General features: G+C 31.1%; 1 protein-coding gene across 1 annotated transcript in view; it reads right to left on the bottom strand.

Annotated features, from left to right (window-relative positions):
* Positions 1-27,352, bottom strand: part of LOC129231871 (AP-3 complex subunit delta-1-like) — a 189,039-nt gene that overhangs the window by 134,374 nt on the left and 27,313 nt on the right. Inside the window, exons 2-4 of the mRNA XM_054866261.1 lie at positions 12,457-12,552; positions 10,793-10,873; positions 6,379-6,459 (exon numbers count right to left, since the gene is read on the bottom strand). Coding sequence (XP_054722236.1) covers positions 6,379-6,459; positions 10,793-10,873; positions 12,457-12,552 — 258 coding nt within the window. The remainder of the gene's footprint in view (positions 1-6,378; positions 6,460-10,792; positions 10,874-12,456; positions 12,553-27,352) is intronic.

Here is a 27,352-nt window from a genome sequence, read left to right as displayed (position 1 = left end):
ATACAAAGACAAACTCTGACAAGACTAACTTTCTGTGTAGCATTTCGTGGTTTCAAATAGTAATCTTTATCTAGAAAAGTAACAACAGGAAGTTTGTTCTTAGTGACCACAGACAATAAGATGCCTTTTGTTTGCACATGCAAAAATTCAATTTTGGGACAGGTTGCTGGTGGTGAGCTCCTCTTTTTAAGAGAGAATTAATGTAGCTTCTGGTAAATCAAGTTCTTTTAAAAGTAAAGCATAACAATTTTTTTCCAGTCCAGTTACACTATAAACTTCACTTTAAATGGTCAAAATGTTAGCAATTCTGAAAAAAAAGCCAATGATTTAGCTTTCAGGGAAAAGGATACGCGAGTAAATGGTTCGTTAATGCGGCGGAAAATAGAAAATCTTGCTTGGAAAAAATGGACAAAAAAAAACTTTGTAGCATCGGCCAGATGGTTTAACCAAAGGAAAAAAATTCATTTTCTTTAAGCTAATTTAGTAATTTATAAGTTAAAACTGTTGTTTAGTTGACTCATTGCCATTTTAATTTGCATTTATAAAAATTAATGCCTCTTAGTTGAAAAAAATCATTGAAAAAAATCACTAGTGTCCTGGATTCTTTTCGGATATTGTTATCAATCGGTTATTGTTATCAAATTGTATTTGTCCCAAAGCGATCACATTAAGCGGCACCTACTGTATATAGTAAAAATTGCTACAGCTGGCTAGTAAAATAGTAATATATAGTAAAATTGCTACAGTACATTTAGAGCTGGAGTCATAGCTTATTATCTAGGAGCAGAGCTGGAGCATCAAAAAACAAATTGGCTTTGGGCCTCTGAGTATAAGTTGTAACTGGCATTATTCAGAAATAGTTTACTTTTATTTTTTTTTTAAATAAGTTAGGTTGCAAATTAAATATGATAGAAACAGTAAAATGTCTTGTTATGGGAATAGACTGATAAACTGTACAGAACAGGATATTTTTCTGTTTCTGGCATTTTCCAACTTACTTTTAAAATAAAAAAGAAAAAAAAATGTTTGTGACTAATTACAAATGTAAAATTACTTTTAAGCTTTTTGTATGGTAATCACTATTCTTTATTCACTGTGGAACAAGATTTTCTCGTGAACGACAAACAATATTTCAAGCTTTTTTTTTTCATGCTTATCTGAAAGAGCACCATCCGAAAGAAAAATTATTTTTATAGTAAAACATATGTTCTTTCTAATAGTATCAAGGAAAAAGAGATGCAAGGTGACAACTTGAGCTACAGCTCATTAAAAATAGGCTATTTTTCACTTGAGCAATTTTGATAGCCACTTTGGATGACAATATATTTCAAAAAATCAATATTTAGGCTCTGAAACTTTAACCCATTAAAAACATGTATATTGACATTAGAATTACAAAGTATGAGCTTTTGAATCCTTGCTGTTCTGAATTTATGATAGTCTAAAATCCAGGAAAAAAAATCCCCACTGCATTTTATCAAGACTTTGCTTGCATGCTATACAAAAGTTAATGAACTCAAACTCAAAAAACTACTGAAGGGTATTCACATCTAAAAGTACTTTAAGCTTCTAAAATTTCAGGCTTCCATTGTGATAAAAGTTTTCATCATCCTGAGGTTAAACGTAGCAATTCGTTACAACAGACAGAATTTAAAGCTCATTTTTTTATCCTTAAATGAAAGAACACCATTGAAGAAAAAACTTATTTTGATAGGAAAAAATCTGTACTTTCTAATCTGTACTTCTTAATGAAAAGAAGATGAGAATTAGTCTTTCGGAAACAATGCACACAAATTTCATTTTTGCAAACATTAGCTTTGTGTCATTGTTCAATCTTCAATTTTTAATTAAAGTGAATTTATTTCATATATTTTATGTGTGTGTGTGTGTAAAACAATATATCTCTCTGATAAAGGTATGGGGTAAAGGTAATACAATATCTATAACTATGAATCTACTTATTATTTGGGTCTCTTTTATCATGAGTGTTACTCCCTTTTCATGAATGTTACCTGTTAAAAGTAAAACTCATGAGATTTGTAGAATTCTTTGCTGGAATAAATTCTATTGGTGTGTGTGTGTGTGTGTTTGAAAATTTAATTAGGTCTCTTGTTTCCTTAATAAAAAATACATTACTGCCTAACTGTATATTTCTATTACTTAAAAAATATTACAAAATAAATGGGTAATACTCATGTGTGAGAGATGATTAAAATACTTCACATTGAATTTTACATTTCAATATACAACATATAAGGAATAAAAATATCTATTTTTAAATTTACTAATTCTAAGAAGAAACAAATATGGATTCCCCGAGACACAGTTGCTGACAACGATAAAGAAATATTTTGCACATAAAAAATATTTCATTCTGTAGGGTAACACTCATGAGTTGCACTGACACTAACTGCATTGAAATTTTAAAACGTTAGATGAACAGCCCAGTAAAATCAATTTCAGCAGTGTTTAACTAACAAATGTTACTTCTTTCTTGAATGCACAAAAAAAATAAAAAAGCTGCTTGGAAGAGTACAAAAAAAGGTAAAGTTAATGAGAACTTTCTAGTCAGACAAGGAAATTTCCATTACTATCTAACTAAAGAAATAGAAAGTTATATCAAAATGAAATCAGCCCCAAGATCCGAAAGAGAATTTTTGCTGCCAATCACTGACTTTTCGGTCTTAGAAACCAGTGAAAATACCACCTTATTAAAAAAGTACTTAAATTTTAGACTCATAAGACCAGTTTTAACATATGCTTCTGAAACATGGTCATTAACGGCAAAGGAAGAAAATTTTTTGAAAATCTTCGAAAGGAAAGTGCTACGAACTATTATTTTTGGTGGTATCAATGACAGTGGAAATTGACGACGCATACAATTTTGAATTTCATAAACTTTTTAAAGATACAGTGAAACCCCTCTATTACGGACACTAACGGGACAAACTTTTTTGTCCGTAAGAGAGGGGTGTCCGCTTTACAGAGGTTTTTTTAATTTAATTAACTTTAGTTATTTGTTTATGTTTTTTGAAATCTTAAATGAAATATGTGTGAATTCTACTCTTTCATATGCATAGATGTTTTTTAATTTACTAGTTTTTACCAACATATACATAATAAACAATTATTTTATCAGGTTAAATTCAAATATTACAGTTTTGCACACTCAAAGAGATTTAAGTAACAGGTTCGCATAAAAATTACATACCTAATTTGTACTTTTAAAAAATTGTTCGATTGATGTCTGTTGATATGTTTTGATCGATGAAAGTCTTTCATTTTCGAAATGTATCTTAAGTTCTTGTACCAAGTCTAGTCCTTTAGGATCGTTGTGTTTAATTGAAAATTCCCTGAGTCCATCTAATACGCTTAAAGCTTCGTTAACATTTTTAATTGTTTTAACGTCTTCTTTTACGGACAGTTCATCTTCATCGTCATCCTCAACTGTATGATCTTCGTTAATTTCGCGCACTATGCTTGCAATTTCTGTTTTGCTTTCTTCAGTGAAAACTTGGTCGTCGATGGGAGCATAGTCTTCAGCGGTCACATTTGTGAACCCTGCTTGTTGCATTAACGACTGCAAATCGGATCCATCATTGTCACAATCAACTTCATTGTCAATTTCCTCTGTGGCAGATCCTTTTTTGAATCCAACGCGATTAAAGCAACTTACTATTGTTTCTTTTTTAACTTCCTTCCATGCGTGCTTAACCCAGCTGATTGCATCTAACACATCAATTGTTTTGGACAATTCGCTACTTGTTTTAGTTTCTTCCATTTTATTGATTAAATGCTTCATAACTAGTTGTCTGTATTGAATTTTAAATGCTTGAATTATCCCAGCATCCATAGGTTGGCATTTCGATGTTGTGTTTGCTGGCAAGAAGACTATTTCTATATTTTTCAAGTGAAAGTCTTTGGGATGGGAGGGCGCGTTGTCCATAAAAATAACAATATGCCTTTTTTCTCTCCCCAACTTCTTATCAAAAATTACAAGCCAATCAGATATGACACTGGTTGTCATCCATGCTCTTCTATTTGAATACCAGTCTACAGGTAATTTTTTTATATCCAGTCCTTTAAAACACCGAGGTCTGGCTGCTTTTCCGATGACAACTGGTTTTAATTTTGTACCATCCATGCTGGCACCCAACAAAACTGTTAAGCGTTCTTTGGAGATTTTGCCACCAGAGCAGTTTTCTTTCCGTAAAGTTAAGGTTTTATCTGGCAGAGCTCTATAAAACAAACCGGTCTCATCAATGTTATAAATGTCACATGGCTCGTAATTTTCAATCAAACTAGGCACTTTCTCAAACCATTTCTCGCAAACGTCAGCATCCACATCCATGGATTCACCACATATTTTTTTAAAAACGATATCATGTCTCGTTCGAAAACGATCTAACCATCCATTGGAAGCTTTGAAATTTTCTATACCCATTTCAGTAGCTGCTTCTTTTGCCTTTTCTTGAAAAATAGGGCCAGAAATCGGAATATTTTTGCTTCTTGCGGACACAAACCATTTAAACACAATTTCATCCACTGCAAGGGCATTACTTTTAGGAAAATCTTTTTTCTTCTCTTGGTTTCCATTTATGAACCATTCTTTCTTAAACTTCTCTTTTCCTTTTAATATACAGCAAATTTGTGTGCGTCCCACACCAAACTTTTCAGCAATGTTCCGTATTCCAATTTTATTTTTTTCTGCGAAATCTATAACTTCAATTTTTTCTTTAAGAGAAAGAGTACGACGCTGACGATGAGTATTCAGAGCCATTTCAATGAGAACGATGAAACAACTGAATGCTTTTACCCTTAAGTTTACTTTATGATATTGCATTGGCTTTACTTTTACTCTCTATAAAATATTTTTGTTAGATGGCGCGTCAACTCGGCTCCACTTAGACACAACACACCTGTTTGTTAGTCATCTGAAAAGGAACAAGGCAACGGGGGAGGGTGGGGGTATACAGACAGAAACTTGCAGAATAATCATTTTCTCTTTTCTTTTCTTTTATTTTTGACGATTTGATGATGTTTTTTGGAATGAAAAATGCATTTCAGTGTCAAGCCGAAAATTTTTTGCTACGCAGTAGATGCAAAGTAAAATTGCAAAGAAATATTTTTTTTATCTCCGTATAAGCTGGTCGACTTTGCATTAAATGAAGCCTTTCAATGGAGTAGCTATTTAATTCTCAAGTTTTAAATACTGTCCGCAAAAAAGGATATATCAATGTAAATGACTTCGAAAAGGGTGTCCGTGTCCGTATTTGAGGGTGTCCGTACGAGAGAGGTTCCTTATACATTAGGTTTAATGTCTCTCTGCTGGGGAATTAAAAACTGTCCGCATAAGAGGGGTGTCCGCATTAAAGGGATGTCCGTTAGGAGGGGTTTCACTGTATTGATATTTTGAAATTTACTAAACTAAACAGAATGAGATAGGCTGGTCATCTTTTGAGAATGGAAAATGATAGCGATAGAGCTGCATTGAAGGCCTTCAATTCCCTTTTCGACAGCGATCAAGAGGTAGATCAAAAAAGAGGTGAGTCGACAGTGTGGATGATGATTTTGACATCATTAAAATCAAAAACTGGAGGTCAATGGCAAAGAGGAGGACAGGCTGGTGGGATGTCTTAAAGAAGGCCAAAGCCCACAATAGGACGTCGAGTCATTTATGATGATGAGGAAAAAATATTTAATTCCATGAGGTAACACTCATGAGTTGCACATAAGGACACAAACTGCATTGAAACTTTAAACTGTTAGATGAGCAGTTAAGTAACATCTATTTCAGCTATGTGTAACTAACAAATATTACTTCCTTCTTCGTGTCTTAAGGTACAATATGTTTGGCTGTCCCAAGGTACAATCACCATGCGGTTTAAGAAAAACCAAAATAATGGTCGATCTAGATACGCTATCATTATTTTCTCATAACTAAAATGTTTAAAGTGCTTTTTTTACAACGACATAAAATTCAGTTGATTAGTTTTGCAAACACAAAGACAGAAAATGAAATAAAAACGAAGAAAATATTTGCTTGGGAGTCATAAAATTTTCTTTCTCTCACAAAATTGTCAATTTTACTCATTCGATACTGATTTTTACTATGGCACCATTTAGTGATAAAGGTTACTATTAGATATTACAAAAACGTGGCTGCTATAAATAAATGCTTAGAAATTAGCAGTTTCCCAAAGTACAACACTTTCCCCTAGTTCAATTGCATATATCTTAAAAACAGGAAACTTGCGAAAAATTAGACCCCCACCCCGAACTTCAGCATCCTCAATATATTGATAAACCATGTTTCAAATTTTTCTCTGGAAAAACAGGTGTATGCCAGCGTCTCGTTAGAATGGAATGGAATCTCACCTTTCTGATCATATTAGTAGTAAGCATGAGCACTTCGGTATCTTCATGGAAACTTTGAGATGCAGCTAAGTATCCTATTCTCTAAAAATAATGTTGAATAATTTAAAAGCATGTAAATAATGAATAAAACTACAAAAATAAATAACAATTTAATTTTTTTTTCTCTAACTTTTGTGATACACTAATATTGGTTTATATCTTATTCTGCAATGCCACTATTATTTTTGGTGCAGAGAAGTGGTAAAAGAGAAAGAAGGGAGCCCCCCAAAAAACATGATGAAACAGAAAAAATAAAAATTGACATATTCTCCTTTTTACATCATTAAAGACAGCCTAAACAATTTTGACCTTTGAATTTTTAAGAGTTAGCAGAGGAGAAATCCCGAAACACTCCTAGCTTGCCCTTGTGTAGCACCCCAACCATCTCTTAGATTGTCCAAGATATAAATGTTTTTAGACTTCAGTATCGTAGGTTAATTTACGGACTTACCCTCTTTGCAAGAGCAGCGTTTTTTCGCAAACTCGTGCTGCTGTTATTTTTCTCGTTTCCTTTCTCTCTCTCTCTCTCTCCCCCCCCCCCCATATTTCCATTTAGCGAGTTTTAGATTGAAAGTCAATTGAAATTTAGCTATTCTTCATGTCTTAGAACATTTAACCAGAAACATGTCAAAAATGCAGGAACAGTTGCTCATTGGTATTTTAAACCAGCTTGAAATTTACATACGATTCTTTCCAGAATTCCCCTTTTCATTAAAATCTTCAAAATCCCTGATAGTTCCCATTTTACCTGGTATGTGGACGCCCTTTGCTGTAGCGTAAACATTTCATCACATCAGCAATCACTCTCAACCGGTGATTCAGATTCAACTGTAAGACAATCTAAGAGTGCACATAATTTTCATTTATGCGTGTAAAGTTTGTAAAAAAAAACTCAAATGAGAAAAAAACGAAAGTATGATCAAAACTAACAAGTGAAAAAGAGAAACAAAAGGCGATTAATTTGAAAAATCAGCGAAAATAGCGAGCAACTCCGCAGTCTGCAATGCAGTGAGTTGGAAATAACACAGCTACCTAAAAAAAGTCAAACGGGGCGAGTTTAAAAGCCACTCCTCCAAAAGCATGTTGCAAACAAATCAAGCCCATGGCGGAAAGTTTAGAAAATGTTGATGCAAATTCATAGTTTTGTAAAGGTCCAGTAATTAAAACATATTTTTAAAACACTCAATTTTTTTTTTTTTAGTAAAAACTGAAGGAAAGTCATCGAATTTCTTTCCGTCCCAACCTCCGTCTCGGAAATTTTGTCCAAGACAGAAATCCGTCCTGAGACGGAAGGTCTTGCACCCATGTTAACAATGTATTCTATTGAAAGTTACATCACATTATATTTAGTTTATAATTTCATTAAAAAACCTCAAGTCTTAAAATGATGCTATATAAATATACTACATCAAACATTTTTCAAATAATTCTAGCTTTAAAACTTATAACAATAGTGATGTTATTTATATAAACAAAGGCAGATATGTGACTAATGGGTTTCTTTAAGTAATTTGTTTTAAAATTTTGTTCTATTTAATAGTTCTTGGTACAATATTTCAGTATTTTAAATAGTTGCATTAAGCTGTCAACATATTTTAACTTATTTCGTATTCATTGATCAAGGTTAACAACAATAAACCAGGATTGTAAAACATGCAGATAATTGTCAATGCATAAATAAAAGCTACATTTTAATTATTTTCTTTTTGGGTAAATCAAAATATTAGGAAGGCATTCAGTCCATTAGTAGCACATCCAGCCTAGATCAACAATCTAAATATTTGTTCTAAATAATGAAAATCCAAAATTTTATTCCAGATTAGTTGATTTACATAAAAAAAATTCTAGAATAATACTTGAAACAATAGATTACTATTTGATCATATCACTTGGTTATTATTAACAGTTACTTAATTATAAAGCACGTCTTTAATATTCCCCACATAATGCTTTATATTATGTATTCTAATGAAAAATTTAAAAGGTGCTTTTTTGGTATTACCAGTGCAAAGCAAAAGTAAAACCTTAATTGGTGGTTCATATTAATTAAAGAAAAATACAGTAAGCTCAAAATCTTGAAAAAACTAAGAGTGGTAAAGTATAAGGAGAATTACATGATGTTATATGTATTTTTGTGCATTTAATGGTAAAACTCAACATACAGAACAGCCAAAGCTCCGGCCATTTGTTATTCAAAGATTCAGTATTCGGCGAATCAACCAAATTTCGCTTTGTGCCATCTCGAGCTCAAATGTTGTTACTGAATTAAATATCCCTTTTTTGCGGGATGGGGGGGGGGGAGTTTTGTCATAAAGTAGATGGTGGAGCGCTTATAAACTTAATACCAGTAGCACATTTGAACAGTTCCTTTATAAGAGCTCCTCCTTCTTCGTAATATGAATATTAGTATAGGATATTGTAAGTTTCAGATAAACGTATAAACATTAATATATTTTTTTCTATAACTAATTCATAAATTTATGGCTAATCATTTTTTGAGGATTATTTATTTATCCATTAACTGTTCCTGAATAGTTAAATTTAGTATCATAGAACAGCTACAGGAAATAAAAAGACAAAAAATAATATAATCTAATTAAAAGTTTGAGTGTAAAATCATTTTAAATACATTATCATACTTATTATGAAGCTTAAAAGCATCATATAATAAGAAGAATATTTTGAAAATATTTGTGATTCATAGTCTTATATTTCTTTTTTTTTTTTCTTTTTTTGTCAAGTGATAAGAACACGCTACGAGACTTTCAAATTTGACATTAAGCAAGGATATAGTTCTGAAAAAAATTATTTTCTTGCTAAGATACATTACTGCTTAATATAAACTGACACAGTGTCAGTTACAAAACCTTCAAAAGTAATTGGTATGTATATACTGGTTTTCAAAAAGCTTTGGATAAGGTACCGTTTGTTGCTCTTCTCAACAAACTAGCTGATATAGGAATAGGAGGAAAATTTTACTTTGGGTGAGGAATTGGCTGACACAAAAGAAACAGAGAGTAGCTGCAAGGAGAAATCATTTTAAATAGAGTTATGTTTTGAGTGAGGTTCCGCAGGGATAAGTTTTAGGACCTCTTTTGTTTATTATTTTTATGAATGATATTCATAGTTTTAAATTTTGAACAATAAAACAAAAGAACAAACTGAGAAAAAAATTTGAGTAACATAAGAAACATTAACAAAACAAATACAAGACAAAAACAAGGACATAAACAAACACTAAATTAAAGACAAAAAGCCTCTCTTCTGAAGGAATAGGAACCATTTGGTATAAGGTGAATCCCCTATTAGTTCCTTCAAAAATGGATGAAACTGATTGAAACACTGAAAATGAATATGATTGAAAATATAAAAATCACTGTATTTCTTTAACACACACACTAGACCTTAATATATTTTTATTTTAAAAACTGGGATCTAGTTGGGAAAGGCGGTCATAAAATCCAGGTTTTTCAATTTAGCTTTAAAGTAAGTTTCTAAGAAAACTTGCAATTTTTTTTTTGTTTGTTTGTTATTTTACAGTACATTAATAAAGAATACATTAAACTGAGTTTTAGTAAGAATAAATTGATTTAAAAATAGTCTTATGACATTTTCTTTGTCATATGTATTTATGACATAGGGTGGGTGGTCATAGTTTTAAAAAAAATGGATGAAAAACCATGATAATTAACCATCATTTTAAAAAATATTCAACAAAGCAAATTATTTAAAATAAATTGAATTTATTTACATAAATTAGAAACTTGTGATGGTCAACTATGGTCACAAGTTGACTCACCAAGAATTTTAATTATATTTGACACTTTAATTTCATCAATATCATCCGGGAAGGGTGTGAAAATTTCCAATATTCAACTAATTATGATTTTGCAATTTTTTCCAGAGAAATATTTAATATAGCATCTGCAAAGTCTCAAAATTTCCTAAATTATAATTTACAACAATATTATTTCTGCACAGAATTCCAAAAAAAGGTTAAAAAGCAAAAAAAAAAAATTTTTTTTTGATCAAGCTTTATCTAACACTTCAGTCTTCAATGTTCACAAATACTTCTAGATCCAAGCTTTCATTTTTTATTGATATTTAACAGGATATTTTTGGGACATAAAGTATTCTACTAGTGAAAAATTGAAGGTTGTAGTTGCACAAAAAGTTCTAAGAATTTATTTTTGCTTTTTATTTGATAGGATGCCATTTATTTGATGTATGACCAATTGACTCCACTGACCACTTTGCCTTACCTGACCCTATCCATTAAATAAAGCAATGCAACAAAACTTGTAACAAATAATTTTATATAAATTTTCTATAACATTTTAAAATGCGTGAAGAATACATCTTTAAAAAAACTTACTTTAAATGTGAACTTAGTTGAACTCATAACTTCTATTACATTAAATGCTGCCCAGCTAATGTCATATCCCAACATTTGGAGCTGAAATCATAACATGAAATCAGTATCTAATATCATTTAATTAAAATGTATAACAATAATCCAACAATTTTTCTTTAATTCCATCAAAAAAAAAAACACCATACATTTATGAAATTTCTGTAAACACTACAAAATCTAAATTGAGTTCATATTCAGACATAAGATAAGAGAACTGGGCTCCTTAAGACTGATTTTTTTTTCCTCTCTCTCTCTCTCTCTCTACCATAAAAACTTCTCTTCCTTGTCTAAAGGGAAAGACATCTTTTCTTTAAATCATTTTAGCAGCTATTGATGATACGAATTATTGGTTTATAACAGATGTTGTAATATATTTCAAATGTATAAAATACTGAATGTCATATTTTTGAACTTAAACTGCTTTCAAAAAATTTCTAATGTTTTAGTAGCTTGGGTATCAAGCGTTACAAATGCTCATATATAAGCAGTACCAATAGCTATATCTTTCCTAAAAAATTAGGAATGTTTTCTGAAGTTTACGAACCATTTATATAAGCAATTCTTTCAGTAATAATGTCACTGAACCCGCTGTTAAGGTCACATCAGCTAGCTACCTTAACAGCAGATACTTTGGTATTACAATTTAAAGCATTTGGAGCTCTGGACCCGCTGATTTGTCTTCCTGCCTTTGCAACATCAAAATCAGCCCTTACTCTTATTTTTCCTAGACAGAGTCCAGAAATATCCAAGCAAGTAACCAATTTATATTTCACATGTTAATTCTCATGACCATGCAGAAGTTGTTTAACATTTTTGTGCAATAAAACTTCTTCACAGTGGAAACATTTCACTTTACTGACAAGGTTCCACATCATTGAGAAAAAATTCAGATTTTGGGTTCTTGAATTAGTAAAGACATCTGTCAGAACAAATTATAACATAGTGAACAATCTGAAAAGTAATAAAACATCTGGAAGCATAAGTCACCCTATGACTAATAATAATGGAAGAAGAAAAGAAAAAGGGGTTGTTCCACACCAAATCAACACAATTTTTTGCAAAATTGTGCCTCACCCTCTCAGATTTTGATGAAATTTGGTACAGAGGTAATGTTAGTTGAAAATCAAATTTTAGCATTTAATAGGCATGTGTAGAGCTCCAGATATTTCTAGAAGGACGCTGCTTCTTTGAGGAAAGCTTTGACACACCCAACCCTCCTTTTTTTCATGGCTCAATGGGCCTTTATTGCTTCTTCGAAATTGATCACAATATTGAATTTTTCTTGAAATTGATAAAAATTCTCCCTAACATGGACTTTCTTCTTCTCTTGTCCACTAGAAAAAATGGGAAGATAGTGCTACAAAGCCTTTCTTTTTTTCTTTTTTCTTTTTTGAGAAAGTATCTATTAAGTTTATAGTGTTTTTTTTTTTTTAAATCAAGAAGTGCCCTACCTCTTTTTAGACCTGAGTAAAACACAACATGTGCATATGATATTAACAGTGAAAGATTATGATATGATATTACAGTGTAGTGTCTATTTGTTACCAGTAACAAATAGATGATAAATAATTAAAAAATAAATGTTTGCTGTACCTACTGAATTCAAGTTTTAAGAAGCTACTTACGTATGTCAATTTTGCCACAGCATTTGATTTGACGGATATATTCTCTTGCCTTAATTCTTCTTTTATTTCTTCTATACATTGTGCAATATATTTGGCCTGCAAACAGACAAAAGAAAATTAACTTAAATTTTATTGTCTTTTCAGCTCAATCAAACATCAAATATGAATAACACATGTTTAAGGGGTTATTTTAAGCCATGGTTTGCCAAACCAGGCACAGCATAAAAAAAACCACTCAGGTTCTTTTTGGATGGGTCCGATTGAAAACACCCAATCCAGAATTTATTGCACTTTGAAAACATTTACTTCAGAAATAAATTATAACTATATATTGGTAAAACTAAGTTCAGGAATTGCCATATTTCCTTCCAGACAATTTATAAAGTATTAGATACAGGGTTCATACTCTATTTGGATGAAAAAATTCCATGACTTTTCCAAGACTTTTTCATGACTTCAATGAAAATTTTCATGACCTCTTTATACGAAGAGAATAGCACTATTTAATCTCAAACTTGGTAATATTTGGAAATGAGCATTAGCAAAACGTCTGTATGAATGCCACGGTCTCATTGAAGCACTTACTTGTAATGGAAAAAATATAAGTGCACTTTTAAAACACTAAACTATTCTTATTTGTCTTCATCATATAAATTTAAGTAAAGTAAAAATGCAGTGAATGTCTGATATTTTTTTTTAAACAAGCAGAATGATATTGATTGGGACAAAGGTTGAATGAGTCATCACTAAGTTTCAATAAATTTGCTTCAAAAAATACCTTTTAGTGTCAACAGTGCCTTTAATCATCCACGTAACTTGACAGTATTTTGGTTCTTTGAAGGAAAGCCACATAGTTTAGTTCTTTATGTTTCTAAACCAGATCTTTTTTGAAAAAACTATTCAGTAATGAATCAATCTTCTGATTCAAAAGTATATTTGTTTTGTTTACAAATTTGCATATTTTCAAATGCATATAAATTAATAGGTTCAGAAATTCCAGAACACGTTTAATTCTCGCCATTGAACGTAGAAGTGGGTCGCGTGGATTAGTTTTGCGTGCCGTATGTTGGGCACTACTGTTTTAGAGCATTAGAATTCCTCTTTTTCTGTATTCTATCGCCTGACTTAAGATCTTTATTTTCTAAAACATTCAATAAATTAAGATAAACTCTGATAAATTTAATAATAAAGTCCTTACGAGTGATGGAATCGAATTCGCATACAATTGAATTGCTTTTTTTGAGTGGGCGTGGCAAAACTAAGAATGTGAAATTTTACTACCACAGAATATGGAACATAAGAAGTGTTGAAAATAACAGAAAATTCAAAATAAGTGATGTCCAGGCAGTAAAATCACATCGCAAAAAATGGCAAGCGACTGCGACAGAAGTGGATGCAATGAGATTTCAAAATTCAGATTTGATTTTTGGATCGTTCAATTTTCCACTTTTAATAGCTTTTATGTGCTATACTGTTAACACAACTCAATATCAAACTCAAGAATTACTCAAGATTTCTAATGCTCTTTTAGCTACTGTTCCTTTCTCTTTGTCCAGGAAATTTTTCCATGACTTGAAATAAATTTCCATGACTTTCAATGAAAATTTCAATTTTCCATGACTTTTCCAGGTCTGAAATTCTGTTATTTTTTTTCCATGACTTTCCAGGATTTCCATGACCCGTACGAACCCTGTAGATATTTTGACTGCACATAGATTTCACATTTTTTTTTTTTTACATACTGAAAACCAAAATAAGGAAATACTTTTTAAACTTCTTTTTTTTTTCTTTTGCAATATTAGGAAAAATACTTAAGTAAATATAAATTAGGGTGGAATTTCTTTTTTAACAGCAGCTTAATGCAAGATTGCCAAGTGAAAAGTTTGATTTCAATAATCACATGAAAGTAGCCAAAAGTAGCCAACTTGTATAATTGCTGTTGCTGCACCATATTCCTTACACTGTAGTCATATCTTAATATTTATAACACATTCTTGTTAGAGTTATCATGTGACTTAACTACTAATTTTAATACTGATCAAATTTTTAATTCCAACTTCTTCAGTCAATGGTTAATGGTCAATGTTTATGCTATACCCTTTTTCTTAAAATTGCATTATAGATAGTGAAAAAAAATTGCAAAAAATATAATCCTGCGTAATGTATTTCGGGATTACAATAAACTGAGAAGTTATTAATACTATGATGTTATTAAAGGTCAAGATTCAGAAAATTTCTAAGTGGCCAATGGCCACTAGACCCAAAAAACTTGGTGGTCACCACTGTGGGAGAAGAGTTTTTACTACTTTCATGAAAAAACAAATAGAACTTTACAGAATTACATTTTAAAAGCTGTAAACATGCATTTTTTTTCCAAATAAATAGATAAATAAATCAATGAAAAGTCGGCAAAAAACTGCATTTTAAAATTTACAAAAAATACAACTTTGCTGATAAAATTTCACTTTTTCAGAAAATAATTTAAAAAAAAAAAAAAAAAACATTATTTCTGGCTCTTTTTTATGTTACTTCCAGTAGTTTGCACTGAGATAGGCATCCAATTCTGTTGTCTGGAAACTTATTCAATTAAATAGTCTTGTCTGCTTTCATCTTGCGAATGACCAAACATGGCGACTACGCGAAAAATTTAAGATATGAAAATAATTTTGATAGTTAAAAACCCACAAAAAAAATAATAATAACTTCGATGAAAGAGTCGGTTTTTAGCACATTAGCGCCTTCAGCAATACGGATAAAATAATAATTCTGAAGTTAAAATTTAAAGGAAAAAATTTTGCATTTTTCAAAAAAATAATTCATTGCCCAGAGGGGAAAAAAATACCGCACATTTTGCAGAATGTTCAGTAATTCACATTGTATTGCATTAAACATCCAATTCTCTTTTTGAGAAACGAAGACACTTAAAGAATCTTGTCTACTTCCATCTTGGAAGTGACCAAATATGGCGACTGCACTAAAAAAATTTAGGTTTTAAATTTGTAGCATAAAAATAATTACAAAATGTAAAATCCTCATTAAACATCAATTTCTTCTGGTCAAAAAACGATCTTCCTTGATGTGTTTATCCTCAGGCGTATGCTTTCGAAGCAATTTATTTTCTTCCACTCTCTTGAGTTTGTGCACAATTCCTGTTCATCCCAAGATTTTTTTCCATAGGAACAACAGCGGGGGGGGGGGGGGATGGCGACTGGGGACTTTTTTTTTAGGTCGCCACGTGGCGAGTGGCGACCATGAATCTTGACTTTAGATGTTATTTATTTTATTGCTGTTTAAGTGATAATGTAGCAACTATAGACAGTTTTCACATTAATAAGCCAAAAAAAATCAAAATATTGTTTTCTGTTGCCTTGCTCATTTGCATTTGCTCCTCGGTACTTCATGATGAAAATTTATTCAAACTATTTTTAATACACGCAATTAGTGATGTAGGGTGGGAAGGTAAATATTTTTTAGGGTATTTATCTGAAGGCTAGGTAAATCCCCTCGTAATTGCGCATTTTGCAAAAAAATTTTAGGTAGTATCAAAAGGATATGATTTTCTTTTTAAAACATAAACCGTAAAATGAAAGATTAAAAATATAAAAATTTATATATTATAATATTTTTAACTAAAGGCTTAGTGAAATCTTATCAAAAAAAACTTAGAATTTAGAAGGAACTATTTTAAGCTCAAATTTTCTTCTTTTTAAAATACTATTTTGGGATTTTATTTTATGAGTCATTCCAACAGTAATACAGGATTTTTGAGACAGTATCAAAATTCCTTCCTGCTGCAAGTGCAGCTATCTTTAATTTTTCTTTCCCATTATCAGTTCTTTATCATTTTGAAATAAACCTCAACAGTTTGTTTCTTTTAGAATTAATTTTAAAAATTATAAACATCTTCAAACGCATTTTACTGAAAAAGAATTGATCAAATATTTTTATACTAACATTTATGTTGTACTCTGCATTTATTTTTAGTATTAAACTGTTTCGTTCTTTAAGTTAAAACATTGTAAAACAGCTGTAACGTCTCTATTTTTTTCTCACACTTAATACATATGCTTGAAATACAATAAAAAGAGAAAGTCGAAGTATCAAAATGAAATAAGCGACATAAGGACTGATACGTTATCAGGGGGTAGACCAGCCACTTAGTTTGCAAGGTCCATTCTTCAGAACATCTTTGGTTTGTTTCTTTCTATTTTTGAATTTTAAATGTTTCTGTATATTATGTGTCTATGTATATATATATGTTTGTGTGAGATGCAGAATACGCTTGAACACTTGAACTAGGTTTGGAGGAATTTCTGCAAAAGATATAGGTAAATAAATAGTAATAATAAATTGAGCGACATTTCGTTACATTTTGATGTCATGCAGGGACATATTACTGGGTTATAAAAGACTAGGACCTTAAAAAATTGATGTTTGCCTTTTTTTTTTTTTTTTTTTCGTAACCAGTTAAGCTTTTTACTTTTTGTAGAATGGCTTTTTATGCCTGAAATTTTGGCTATCAACATTGATTAGGCATATCCAACACATTTAATGTGAATATCATATTAGATTGCTAAAATGTTTCACACAATAATTCTTTAAATATGTGATCAAAATAATTTTTGGGCAAAAATTTATTGTTTTGTCAGGGCCCAATACAGGCTGATTTTGCTACCGTTTTTCGGTACCTTCACAAAAGTCTTGTTTTGAAATCGGTACTTTCACAAAAATCAAGTAATAAAATCAGTAGTTTCACGAAAACATCGAAAATTTCACAAAAATTCGCATTTTAAAATATAATATTTGTTTTTCTATTTAAAACAAAATATACTCATAAAATAAAATTATAAGTAGGTTTATATGAACAATCGCTTAAATAGAAACCTTTTTGTAGTATTTTGACTAATTTTTAGCTGTTTCACACCAAAGTGTATTTACGCAATATTATCGCAATTTTTAAACATCTGTTTTATGGAACCGTTTTTCTCATCAGTTCCCCCCCCCCCCCCCCAAAAAAAAAAAAAACGAAACCAGTTAAAAATAATGCTAGATGACATTTACACTTTTCGAACTAAAATTTCACTTGTTCAACTACTTCTTTTACAAAAATTAGGATGCGTCTAAAATTTCGCAAAAACAATGCTGATAAAAAAAAAATCTTTCACAAAAATAGAATGATGCAATACTTTCACAAAAATAGGTAGCGGAGAAAAAAATCCTGGATTGGCCCCTGTTTGTATATGGCTGATTATATATATACATAGTGGAATACATACAGAAAAGTATTTTAGTTGAATGTAAATTTTGAACTAAATACCTGGGTAAATAAACATTTTGGGTATTTACCTGGGTATTTACCCCTAAAAATAAATACCCGGGTAGTTTACATCACTACTTTCAATGAAAAAAATTAAAATATTCCAAACTTTTCATGAGGGCTTAAATAACACAATTAAAAGAAATTCCACATGTAACTCAGGATTTTATTATATATCATAAAATTTCTATATTTTTTCAATTCACAGCTAGATCCTAAGAAGAGATTAGAACAAACAGGGTGGTCCGATGTAACTTGCAAGACCTCTATTTTTGCAACCTTTAGTCTTAGATGCATACTTCCAATTGCAAAAATAATCAAAATCAGATGCAAGATATTGAAAGTTTAAAGCGAAAGAAGAATTGAGTAAAAAAAAATACAAAATTTAGCTTTTTATACAGGCCCTAGGTCACCTAACTTATATTTAGGGAAATAAACTCCATTGAAAAATATTACTAACACAAAAAACTTGACATTTGTGTAATTAAAAGTCAAGGGGATATTTGAGTTCAGTTTTAAGGGATCATACAGAAGATGAGATTGGAACTTATTGCTCTTTCAGAAAAATGACAGGTTGTTGAAGTAAAAAAATAAAACTATTTATATATTTCATTGCAATTCAAAAATAAATGCAAATGTTATACAAAACCCATAACAAAACCTTGAACAATTTGAAAAACCACTTTATGTACACATATGATTTTAAAACCCGCGTCAACCACTATATTTTCCCCCAAATGGCGTTATTGATGGCGAGTGTAAATTAGATGTAAGTTACAAAACGCTGCGTTTCATATCTCGGTGAATATTAGTCGAACTAATGTCAAACTTTTTGTGCTGGAATTATTTCTCAATGGGGATTATTTCCCTAAATATATTTTAGGGGATCTAGGTTCTGTATAAAAATTTTAATTTTGTATTTCTTGACTCATTTTATTTTTCCTTTAAACTTTCAACATCTTAACTCTGCATCTGATTTTGAACATTTTTGCAATTGGAAGTTTGCATCTAGGACTAAAGGTTACAAAAATAGAGATCTTGCAGGCTAAAACGGAACTCCCTGTATATCATGAATTACAGGTAAAATTTGGTACAAAATTTTGAGAAAGCAGTCAAATTATTGACTAATAAAAGAAATAAATTATATTTTTCTGTTTTCTGTGGAATATGGGACAGCATACAAAAGAGCAATCTTACGCAAAATTTGTTCACTCTTGATGTGCAAATAACTTACCTTAATTAGATTTAAAAGAAAAAAATCTGACTTTTTTCTAAAATCTTTTGCTCAAAAGTTCTTGAAACAAAATCTTTCACTATAAATTTTATGTCGATTTGGGAAGTTCTGTTTGAATATTCATATAAAACAGTTGTATGAGTCAATTACTAGTATGAGATCGTTGTTTGCATCTTAAATGACTTAAGATCTGTCAGTGGATGCTTAAGAGAGAAATTAAACACAATATTTCATGTAATGAACCTCTAATGTAAAATCCTATCATAGTGAAATCTTAACATTATAAAATTAATTTTAGATTTCTTTATAAATAACACTTTTGAAAATTCTAAAAAAATGTAAACTGTATGATAAATGTGAAATAATTTTAAGCTAAAAAAGATGAAAATATTCAATTTAATTATCATCGCAAAATTTAATGTGAAGATTTCTCTAAGCTATGAACAGAAAACATGCATAATAGAAACAGCGGGAGGCCTTTGAGCTGTAAAAGTTAAACCAAGAAAGAATATTTCAGAAGAAGCGTAGTTAAAGTATTACTTTAAACATACTATAAACCGCAATTAATAACAATTGTACAAAATTTAACAAAAATGAATCAAGCAAAACATAAAAGAAAACCGACTATTTTATGTATGCAGGGGAAAATTTGAAAGGGGATAGAAACATGCATGACTTTAAAGAACTACTGCCTTGAATAAATTGCAAATACCCCACTGTAGTTATTTACAGGGTTGGCCATTAGTCAGGCAGAAAACGTTATTGATCTGGGTATCTTAATAAATCAGGATTTCAAGTTTAGTCAACAGTGCAGCATTGCAAGCAACAAAGCCAAAAGAACACTTGAGTTTGTCAATAGATCCATCTCAAACAATTCTAAGAAGGTTCTTCCTTCATTATATAGGAGTTTAGTAAGACCTCATTTGGAGTATACTGTTCAGTTTTGATTTCCTTATCTCAAGAAAGATATTTCTGTTTTGGAAAGGGTTCAAAGAAGGGTTACTAGACTAGTAAGAGGACTTTCAGACTTAAACTATGATAACAGACTTAATAGGCTTTATAGCCTGGAGCAAAGGAGAGCCAGAGGGGACATGATTCAGTTGTTTAAATTTTTCAAAATGAAAGATGTTAACGGGTTAAGGTTTTTGCACAGAAAGTAGGAAGAGAAGTCATTGTTTTAAGCTATTCAAATCTCAGGCTAACCTGGAAAATAGGAAAAATTACTTCTTTAGTTGGGTTGTGGGCACTTGGAACAGTTTACCGGAAGAGGCAGTAACAAGCAAGGGGGTGGATAGCTTTAAGAGGGCCATCGACATTCTTTCCCCAATGAAGATCTATGGCCTTATAAACTAACCTTAACAGGATAACCTTATAAACTGACTAGGCCCAGCCTAGCTGGGCCCAGAGCCTGTTGCTAGTCATCACATTTGTATTTGTATTCAACTTAAGAAAACTAAAACAATGATTCAATAATCATTCACATATTCATTTAAATAATTTTTCCTTTTTGGGAAATAACAAAATGCAAATTTTTCTTTTTTTTTTTAAATAATAACATTGATGAATGAATTTCTAATTAAATTCATACAGGAGGAGATGGGGCACTTTGGTTTGCTTTTCCACTTTTCATTTTTTATTTCATTAAAAAACTATAATGAGGAGTTCAATTTTCCACAATGAGTTTCACAGACCCTAAAGTGTTTTTTTTTTTTTTTTTTTTTGGAGAAAAAGGTAGGAAATAAGGAATCAAAAATTAGAAAAGTAGGAAAAAAATCACTTAAAAAAGTAGGAAAAAATAGGAAGAGATAGGACTACACACGTCAAGAGGAAACAAATTTAGCATAAATACTATTTCTAACGTAAAATAAACTAACAGCATTTTTGATTCAAAACTGTCCCAAAAATAAACTAACAGTACTTTTGAAGTATCAAAGGGATTTAATGAAAGACCGAGTCGCAGAAACAAAACAAAAGAAAGAAGCTGACATCATCAGTATGAAAAATAAATAGGTAGAAACAAAGATATTAATTACAAAAATATGAAAATAAAATCCAAACAAAGCAGGGGTCTGGCCAGAGCAAATTTGGGTCCGTTAATGGACCCTTCACAAAAATCCGATCAACCAAAATGGACCTTTCACAAAAATCCGATCAACCAAAACGGACCTTTCACAAAAATCCGATCAACCAAAACGGACCCTCCACAAAATTCTGGTAAACAAAAACGGATCTTTCACAAATTGTTCATTGAAAGAGCAAATCTCAAATTAAAATAATACAGCATATTTAAAGTTAAATTAGAGGAATCAACTTACACAAAATCAGCTAATTTTGCAAAAGGAAAAAAAAATCGGCACTCTTGTGATGTTCCTGCAAGCCATAAATAATTACTACCGCCAAATAAATATAATGCCTGTTGTTGGTTTCTTTGAAAGAAATTAACAGCTGAAAGTTAGTTTGCTTTTTAATTTTGCTTGTTTGTTTTATGCAGCGGTGTTGTTGTAAACTTCTTTGGAAAATCCTCAACATTCTCTGAATAGGCGTAGTAAGCACTTTTCTCCCCACTCATGATTTAATCATCAATAATACACAGCGAAATGAATTTAGAACTACAAAGGATAGTATGGGTGGGGCGGATGTGATCGCATCATATAGGGTTACAAAATTTAAACTTATCACCACTTAGTGTCTGGTGGTGCGATGTTAAACTGTTATTTTGGGAGAAAGTTATATGGGTTTGGTTTTTCGATACTAAAAAGGATAATTAACTTTAAATAAACTTTTATTCACCGTTATTTTTTTCTATAGATGTCTACATTTTGAAAAACACAATCTTTTTACATCCGATATGAGAATCATATTTTATTCTTTTTTTTAAGCTAACTTCGCTTTATTAGGATGCAAATAAATGAAAAGTCTCTTTATTTTTGTAACAAAGCTTATTTCAAGTTTTTATAGGGGAATTCCATTTCCTTTTATGAGTCAATAATTAAAATGCTGAATCGATGGTTTATTGTTTATTTTATTTATTTATTTATTTATTTTTGCTTCAACTGTGTCCAGATATTAATGATATGTTTATCATAGGACTCTAAAATGCAATTCAAAAGTAATTTTAACAAAAATATTTATTTTACAAGCCGTTTTTATACTTTTGATTCCTTCACTTTGAGGATTGCAATCTCTTTGCATCCGCTGTGGAAATCTGATTTTTCGAATTTTCGATGTTTAGTACGCTTAGTTAAGAGGTAAACAAATAAATTTTTTTTTTTTTTTTTTGTGAAAATCACGGAGTTTATAAGGTTTGAACAAAACTCTGTGCTCTTAAACAGTGTCTTGAGTTAAAAAGTTAAATGCTGAACCTCTGCCTATTTTTTTTTCTTACAGTTATTTTAAATACTACTATACAAAAAACATTTCTAGTATAATTTAACATGATGTAGAATGGTAGATAAATATTGATACTTGAGGGGTGCCCATCTCCCAGGGAGCTATACCTCCCCCTCCCTTCAAATACTAGAAAAACACTCAAGAATGATATTCTCAACAGAAAAGAGAGAAAACACTCAACTTTAAGTGTCAATGATGCAGTTTCCACCATCTCAAGAGTCTAAACTTTCGTTTTTACAAGAAAAAAAAATTTTTTTTAATTATTTGATTTTTCACAAAAATAATTGATTTTTCACAAAATTATTTTATTTTTCACAAAAAACGGACCCTGTGAAAAATCCTGGACAGACCCCTGCAAAGAAACACCTTTCAACAATGTAATAAAATTTTAAGTGTGAAATATAATGCAATATAGCGATTGCAAATAATAATAATAATAACAATAAAACTTATATTTTGGTGCAATAAAACCATTTTTGTTAAAGATTTGTTTTGTCAAAAACGAAAACATTCCTTTGAGAGCATCCATTTATCATTTGAAAATATTAACACTTTCAGCTCCTGTTGTCATAAACTATGATACAAAAAGCAAAGCAAATATTAAATTAGTTTTAGTAATCTAAAAATAATCAGCAGCTGACATGCATTCTTGCATGAACAGGGGCAGAAGTTTGAATTTGAAAAAAAAAAGGAAAAAGACTGAAAATGCAGAATTAAAATTAATTTGTTCTTAAATATGGGACATAATTTTTATAATAAAATAATTAAACTATAAAGGGTTTGTATTATGTTGTTATGTATATTTAGCATTCAACATAAATTTTTGTTTCAGGCACGTCTTTTATGGGGTCAGTGGGGTCAATGTCTCCCCTCCCAGGCTTTGGAAAATTAATGCTTAACCATACAAGGTTGCGCGGTTTTTGTTGCTTTCAGATAAAATTTGCATTCAGTATACATCTTTTGCTAGCCACCCCCGGGGGAAAAATCAAAATGACGGGCTAGTTTTAATTTTAATCAAGCAATAAAAACGAATATTGTTTTATTGGTTTGATGATTTTTTACCTCCTTGTTCCAAAATTTTTGTCACTGGAAAAAAAGGAAACATCCATACATGATAAACATAACATTTTTATCAAAGACAAAGATCAGTTACTAATGTTTCTCTGTGCATAAAAGGGGAGGCATATAGTTTCTCTCAATCCTCACCATACAACAAAAATTCATTCAGAAATCGTTCACAAAATTGAGAGTGAGGGGGGAGTATCTAGTATCAAATGCCTGCATATATCTTTTTCTCCCCCCCCCCCTTGATCAGGTGCCTTGAGTACAATAACTTACAGTAAATAAGCCTCATCGGTATAATTGCCGCACCCCGAAAAGTGTAAGAGTCTGTCAAAAAAATTTAAATGTTCAGAAATGCTGCATTGCTATAAATGCAGCACATAAAAATGATGAGCAACTGCTTGATATTGGTGATATATCAAAGTAGAAAATACCCATTAAAAAGAAAAAAAAAAGAACATATTTGCTTGTGGCTATAACCCCCAACTTTTAAAAATGTGAAGAAATGAAAACGGAATCTCGCATTTAAATTGATTTAAATTTTTCTCTAAAAACCGGGAACATTTTGCCCATCTAGGTTTTGACTTTTTTTTTTGTTTTTTATGTTTTTTTACAAGGAAAGAACATGAAATTTTATAAATTTTATAATCATGTGTAAGTAAAAGAAAATAAAACTAGGTAACTATAATAAGTGTTTTTTCCTTCTTTTTAAAGTTTCCACTAATTTATAGACATGGATTATACAAGCTTTTGGTTTTTCTCACTGAATTCTACAGCTATTTATGAAAGTACTTTTGAGAAGTTTTTTTTTTTTCCTTCCTTATTTCCCACTCCACATAAGTAGTCACTCCGCATAAGTGGTCAAATTTTTTTGGACCCTCGAGTGACGACTTAACGAGGTTTTACTGTATGTTAAAAGCTAAAGACGAACAATAACAAAATCAGAAGTTTAAAAAACATTTAATGGCCATTAGGGCTGGGCGATAAGAATTTTAATACAGCGATATATATCGCTCTCCAAACATCGATATATCGAAATATTTAGGTCCTTAAATCAGTGGCGGCTCGTGCCTTAATTTAGTGGATGGGCTCGCTGTGTATAAAGTTTTCCCAATAATATTTATACTGATAAAATGGAGAGAACTGCAGTTAATAATGCTGAACAATATAAAATAGTCCTTATTGCAGTTTCTTTATTTCCAACTTCTCTTCTAGCATCAAAGTTGAACTTGTTTCAGAAAAATATCCACTTGAGCATTTTTTTTTATAATTTCAAGGTAAACAACCAGAATTTAAAGACACCCACCCCATGCAACTGAAATAAACAACACACAGCATTAATCAAACTACTACATTACACTCTTGATGCCAACACGATCACATGATCATGCAGCAGCATTAACTTTCATTTTAGCATGCTTCCTTATATCAAATTACGAAATTGGTAACTATTTTCTTCTAGAAACAAACAGTTTCCTCAATCGCCAGTATATTCTTCATATATCAAAATTAGAATTACCTTCAATTTTTATTGGGTGAAACTACATCACAATACCTGGGGTCACATCACATTCATAGCATTTTTTAAAACATTTAAATAAAATATGTAATTCCTTGGAATTTTTGTATGCGCTTACTTATTAGCCAATTATTAATTTTCATGCCCTTTAAACAAAAATCAAAACACTTGAGAATATTTCATCTTTTTAAAAGTTTACATTTTGAGATCTTGAATTCAAATTATGGTTTTCATTATTGCCGATTGCGATAAGAGGAGTGTATTTTTTCTACTAATGGCTTTTATCGCAACCATAGTTTGAATTCATGACAAAATTCAAAGGAATGTCAGGGGCAGGATGCTAGATACTATTTTCACGTAAAAAGGATTTTGTAAAGTCGTGAAGGTCGTTAATAAATAATTTGATTTCAAGGCACACAGATGCCTATATTATAAGAATAGAAAAATAGAATCAAAGGCAGACGTCATTCAACGGTCAAGTGAAAACTGTAAGCAATTCATGATTGCTCAAAAACAGTTTGAAATCGAGAAAAAGCGCATCTAGTCTGAGTGACCTAAAGCCAATAAATTTTTAAATAATAAAACTAGAGCGTTGAAACTCTCTTCATAAAGTTTGAAACAATCTGAAGTTTTAAAATCAGCAATAAAAAATCAGTAGTTAGGTCACTTTGAGGTTCTGTGGTCCTACGCCTTTAAGGACTTAAAGCGATGTACCGTATCAAATTGAAATAATTCAGGTTTATTCCGCCTTGGAATACTATAGAATAGAAAACACATGACAATAAGACCTGTTGTACGATTAATACTTATTACTTTAGCCAAATACCAGAAAGAAAAAGAAAATTAAATACATCTTACCCAATTGAAGTTTTTTATGTAAGTTTCGGACCAATTCAGAACTTTTATTTACACCACACTCAAAACTAACTGATCTGCGCCATATGCTATTCTAAAACAAACTCTTCATTCATAAATTCCGATAATTCCACTCATATTAGTTCCAAACAAAAAAATAAATAAAAATTTTCATGCGATGCGATACAATCAGGAAGAACCCATAAAATGGTAAATGCAAGTTCCAGATATTAACAGCCGTTTAAGATTAAAGACAAAAGAGGGACGGAGAAAAATGATAGGAGCACTTTCATTCAGTGGGCCAGCCATTTTTTGCCTTTTACGGAGCTGTTGTTTCGTACAAGTGACGTGTGTCAAATCCTTCCCCACCTGCTAATGCCCTTCCACTGCTATTGGGTAAAGCTATTTTTCCGAGGGCTAAGGAGTTGGAGCCCATGCAGCAGGAATCCGAGGGACATCACATCCGAGGGAAATGCCCAAAGAAGCATTCTCAGAGCTTGCAAATGCTTAATAAATGGAAAACTTTTCATATTTTAGAAGCGATATGCAGGGTGCTAGAGCTTTAAAATGTTTTTCATGTCCCCAATTCAATGCTTATTTTTTTTTTTTTTTTTTTAATTTTTTAGCTGAAATAAAAAACGTTATTTTTAAATGATCTATTTAGTTGTGTACAATTTTTCAGGATGGGCCTGGCCCACCCAGCTCATAGTGACAAGCCGCCCCTGCCTTAAATTCAACATTTTATGAGGGGGGATTGCTAAGCATATATACAATTTTCAATGCCTATTACCCATGTATCTGCAACAGAGAAAATCCATAGGCCATCTTGGCGAATACATATTTATTCTAATATATAATTTTATTTATGGGCATTTCCACGAAAAAGTGGACATGAGGGTAAATATTTCAAAATTGTCCTTTTGCAATAAATAATATGTCAAATTAAAGGTAATAATATGAGGATTATGAAACTATAAAGAATATTTTCATTATAATTACTGTTTTTCATTTTTTGGGGCCTCTAGATGCTCTAAAGGAGCTGAACAAGCAGCTGCCTTCGTATAAGCTACCTTGCTTTGTAAAAACAGCGCAATCAAGCTATTTTGAAGAGATTAAAAATAATATTGGGGACAGTGAAGCAGTGCTACAAGTAGATTTTGCAGAAAATTATACTGCAATTGCTCAAGATGAAATTCAAAGTGCTCACTGGGCTCACCCACAAATTACACTATTCACAAGCTGCGTGTGGTTAAAAGATATTGTGATTCGCTCCATTGTAGTTGTAAGTGATGAACTACAGCATGACAAATATGCTGTATGGGCCTATTTGAATGTTATTTTAACAAGTTTGAAAATAGTTTCATCTACTGCAAAAAGTAAAAATATTTTCTGATACTCAGCAGCACAATTAAAAACAAATATAATGCTTCAAACTTGTGCTTTTTTCAAGAAGATTTTAAATTGTCCTGCGAGTGGAACTTTCTCGCCACTTCCCATGGAAAAGGGGCAGTTGATGGCA

The sequence above is a fragment of the Uloborus diversus genome, chromosome 10 (genome assembly GCF_026930045.1).
Source record: "Uloborus diversus isolate 005 chromosome 10, Udiv.v.3.1, whole genome shotgun sequence".
NCBI classification, from domain to species: Eukaryota; Metazoa; Arthropoda; class Arachnida; order Araneae; family Uloboridae; genus Uloborus; species Uloborus diversus.
Note: the sequence above shows the minus strand (reverse complement) of the source record. Positions and strands in the feature narration are given on the sequence as shown.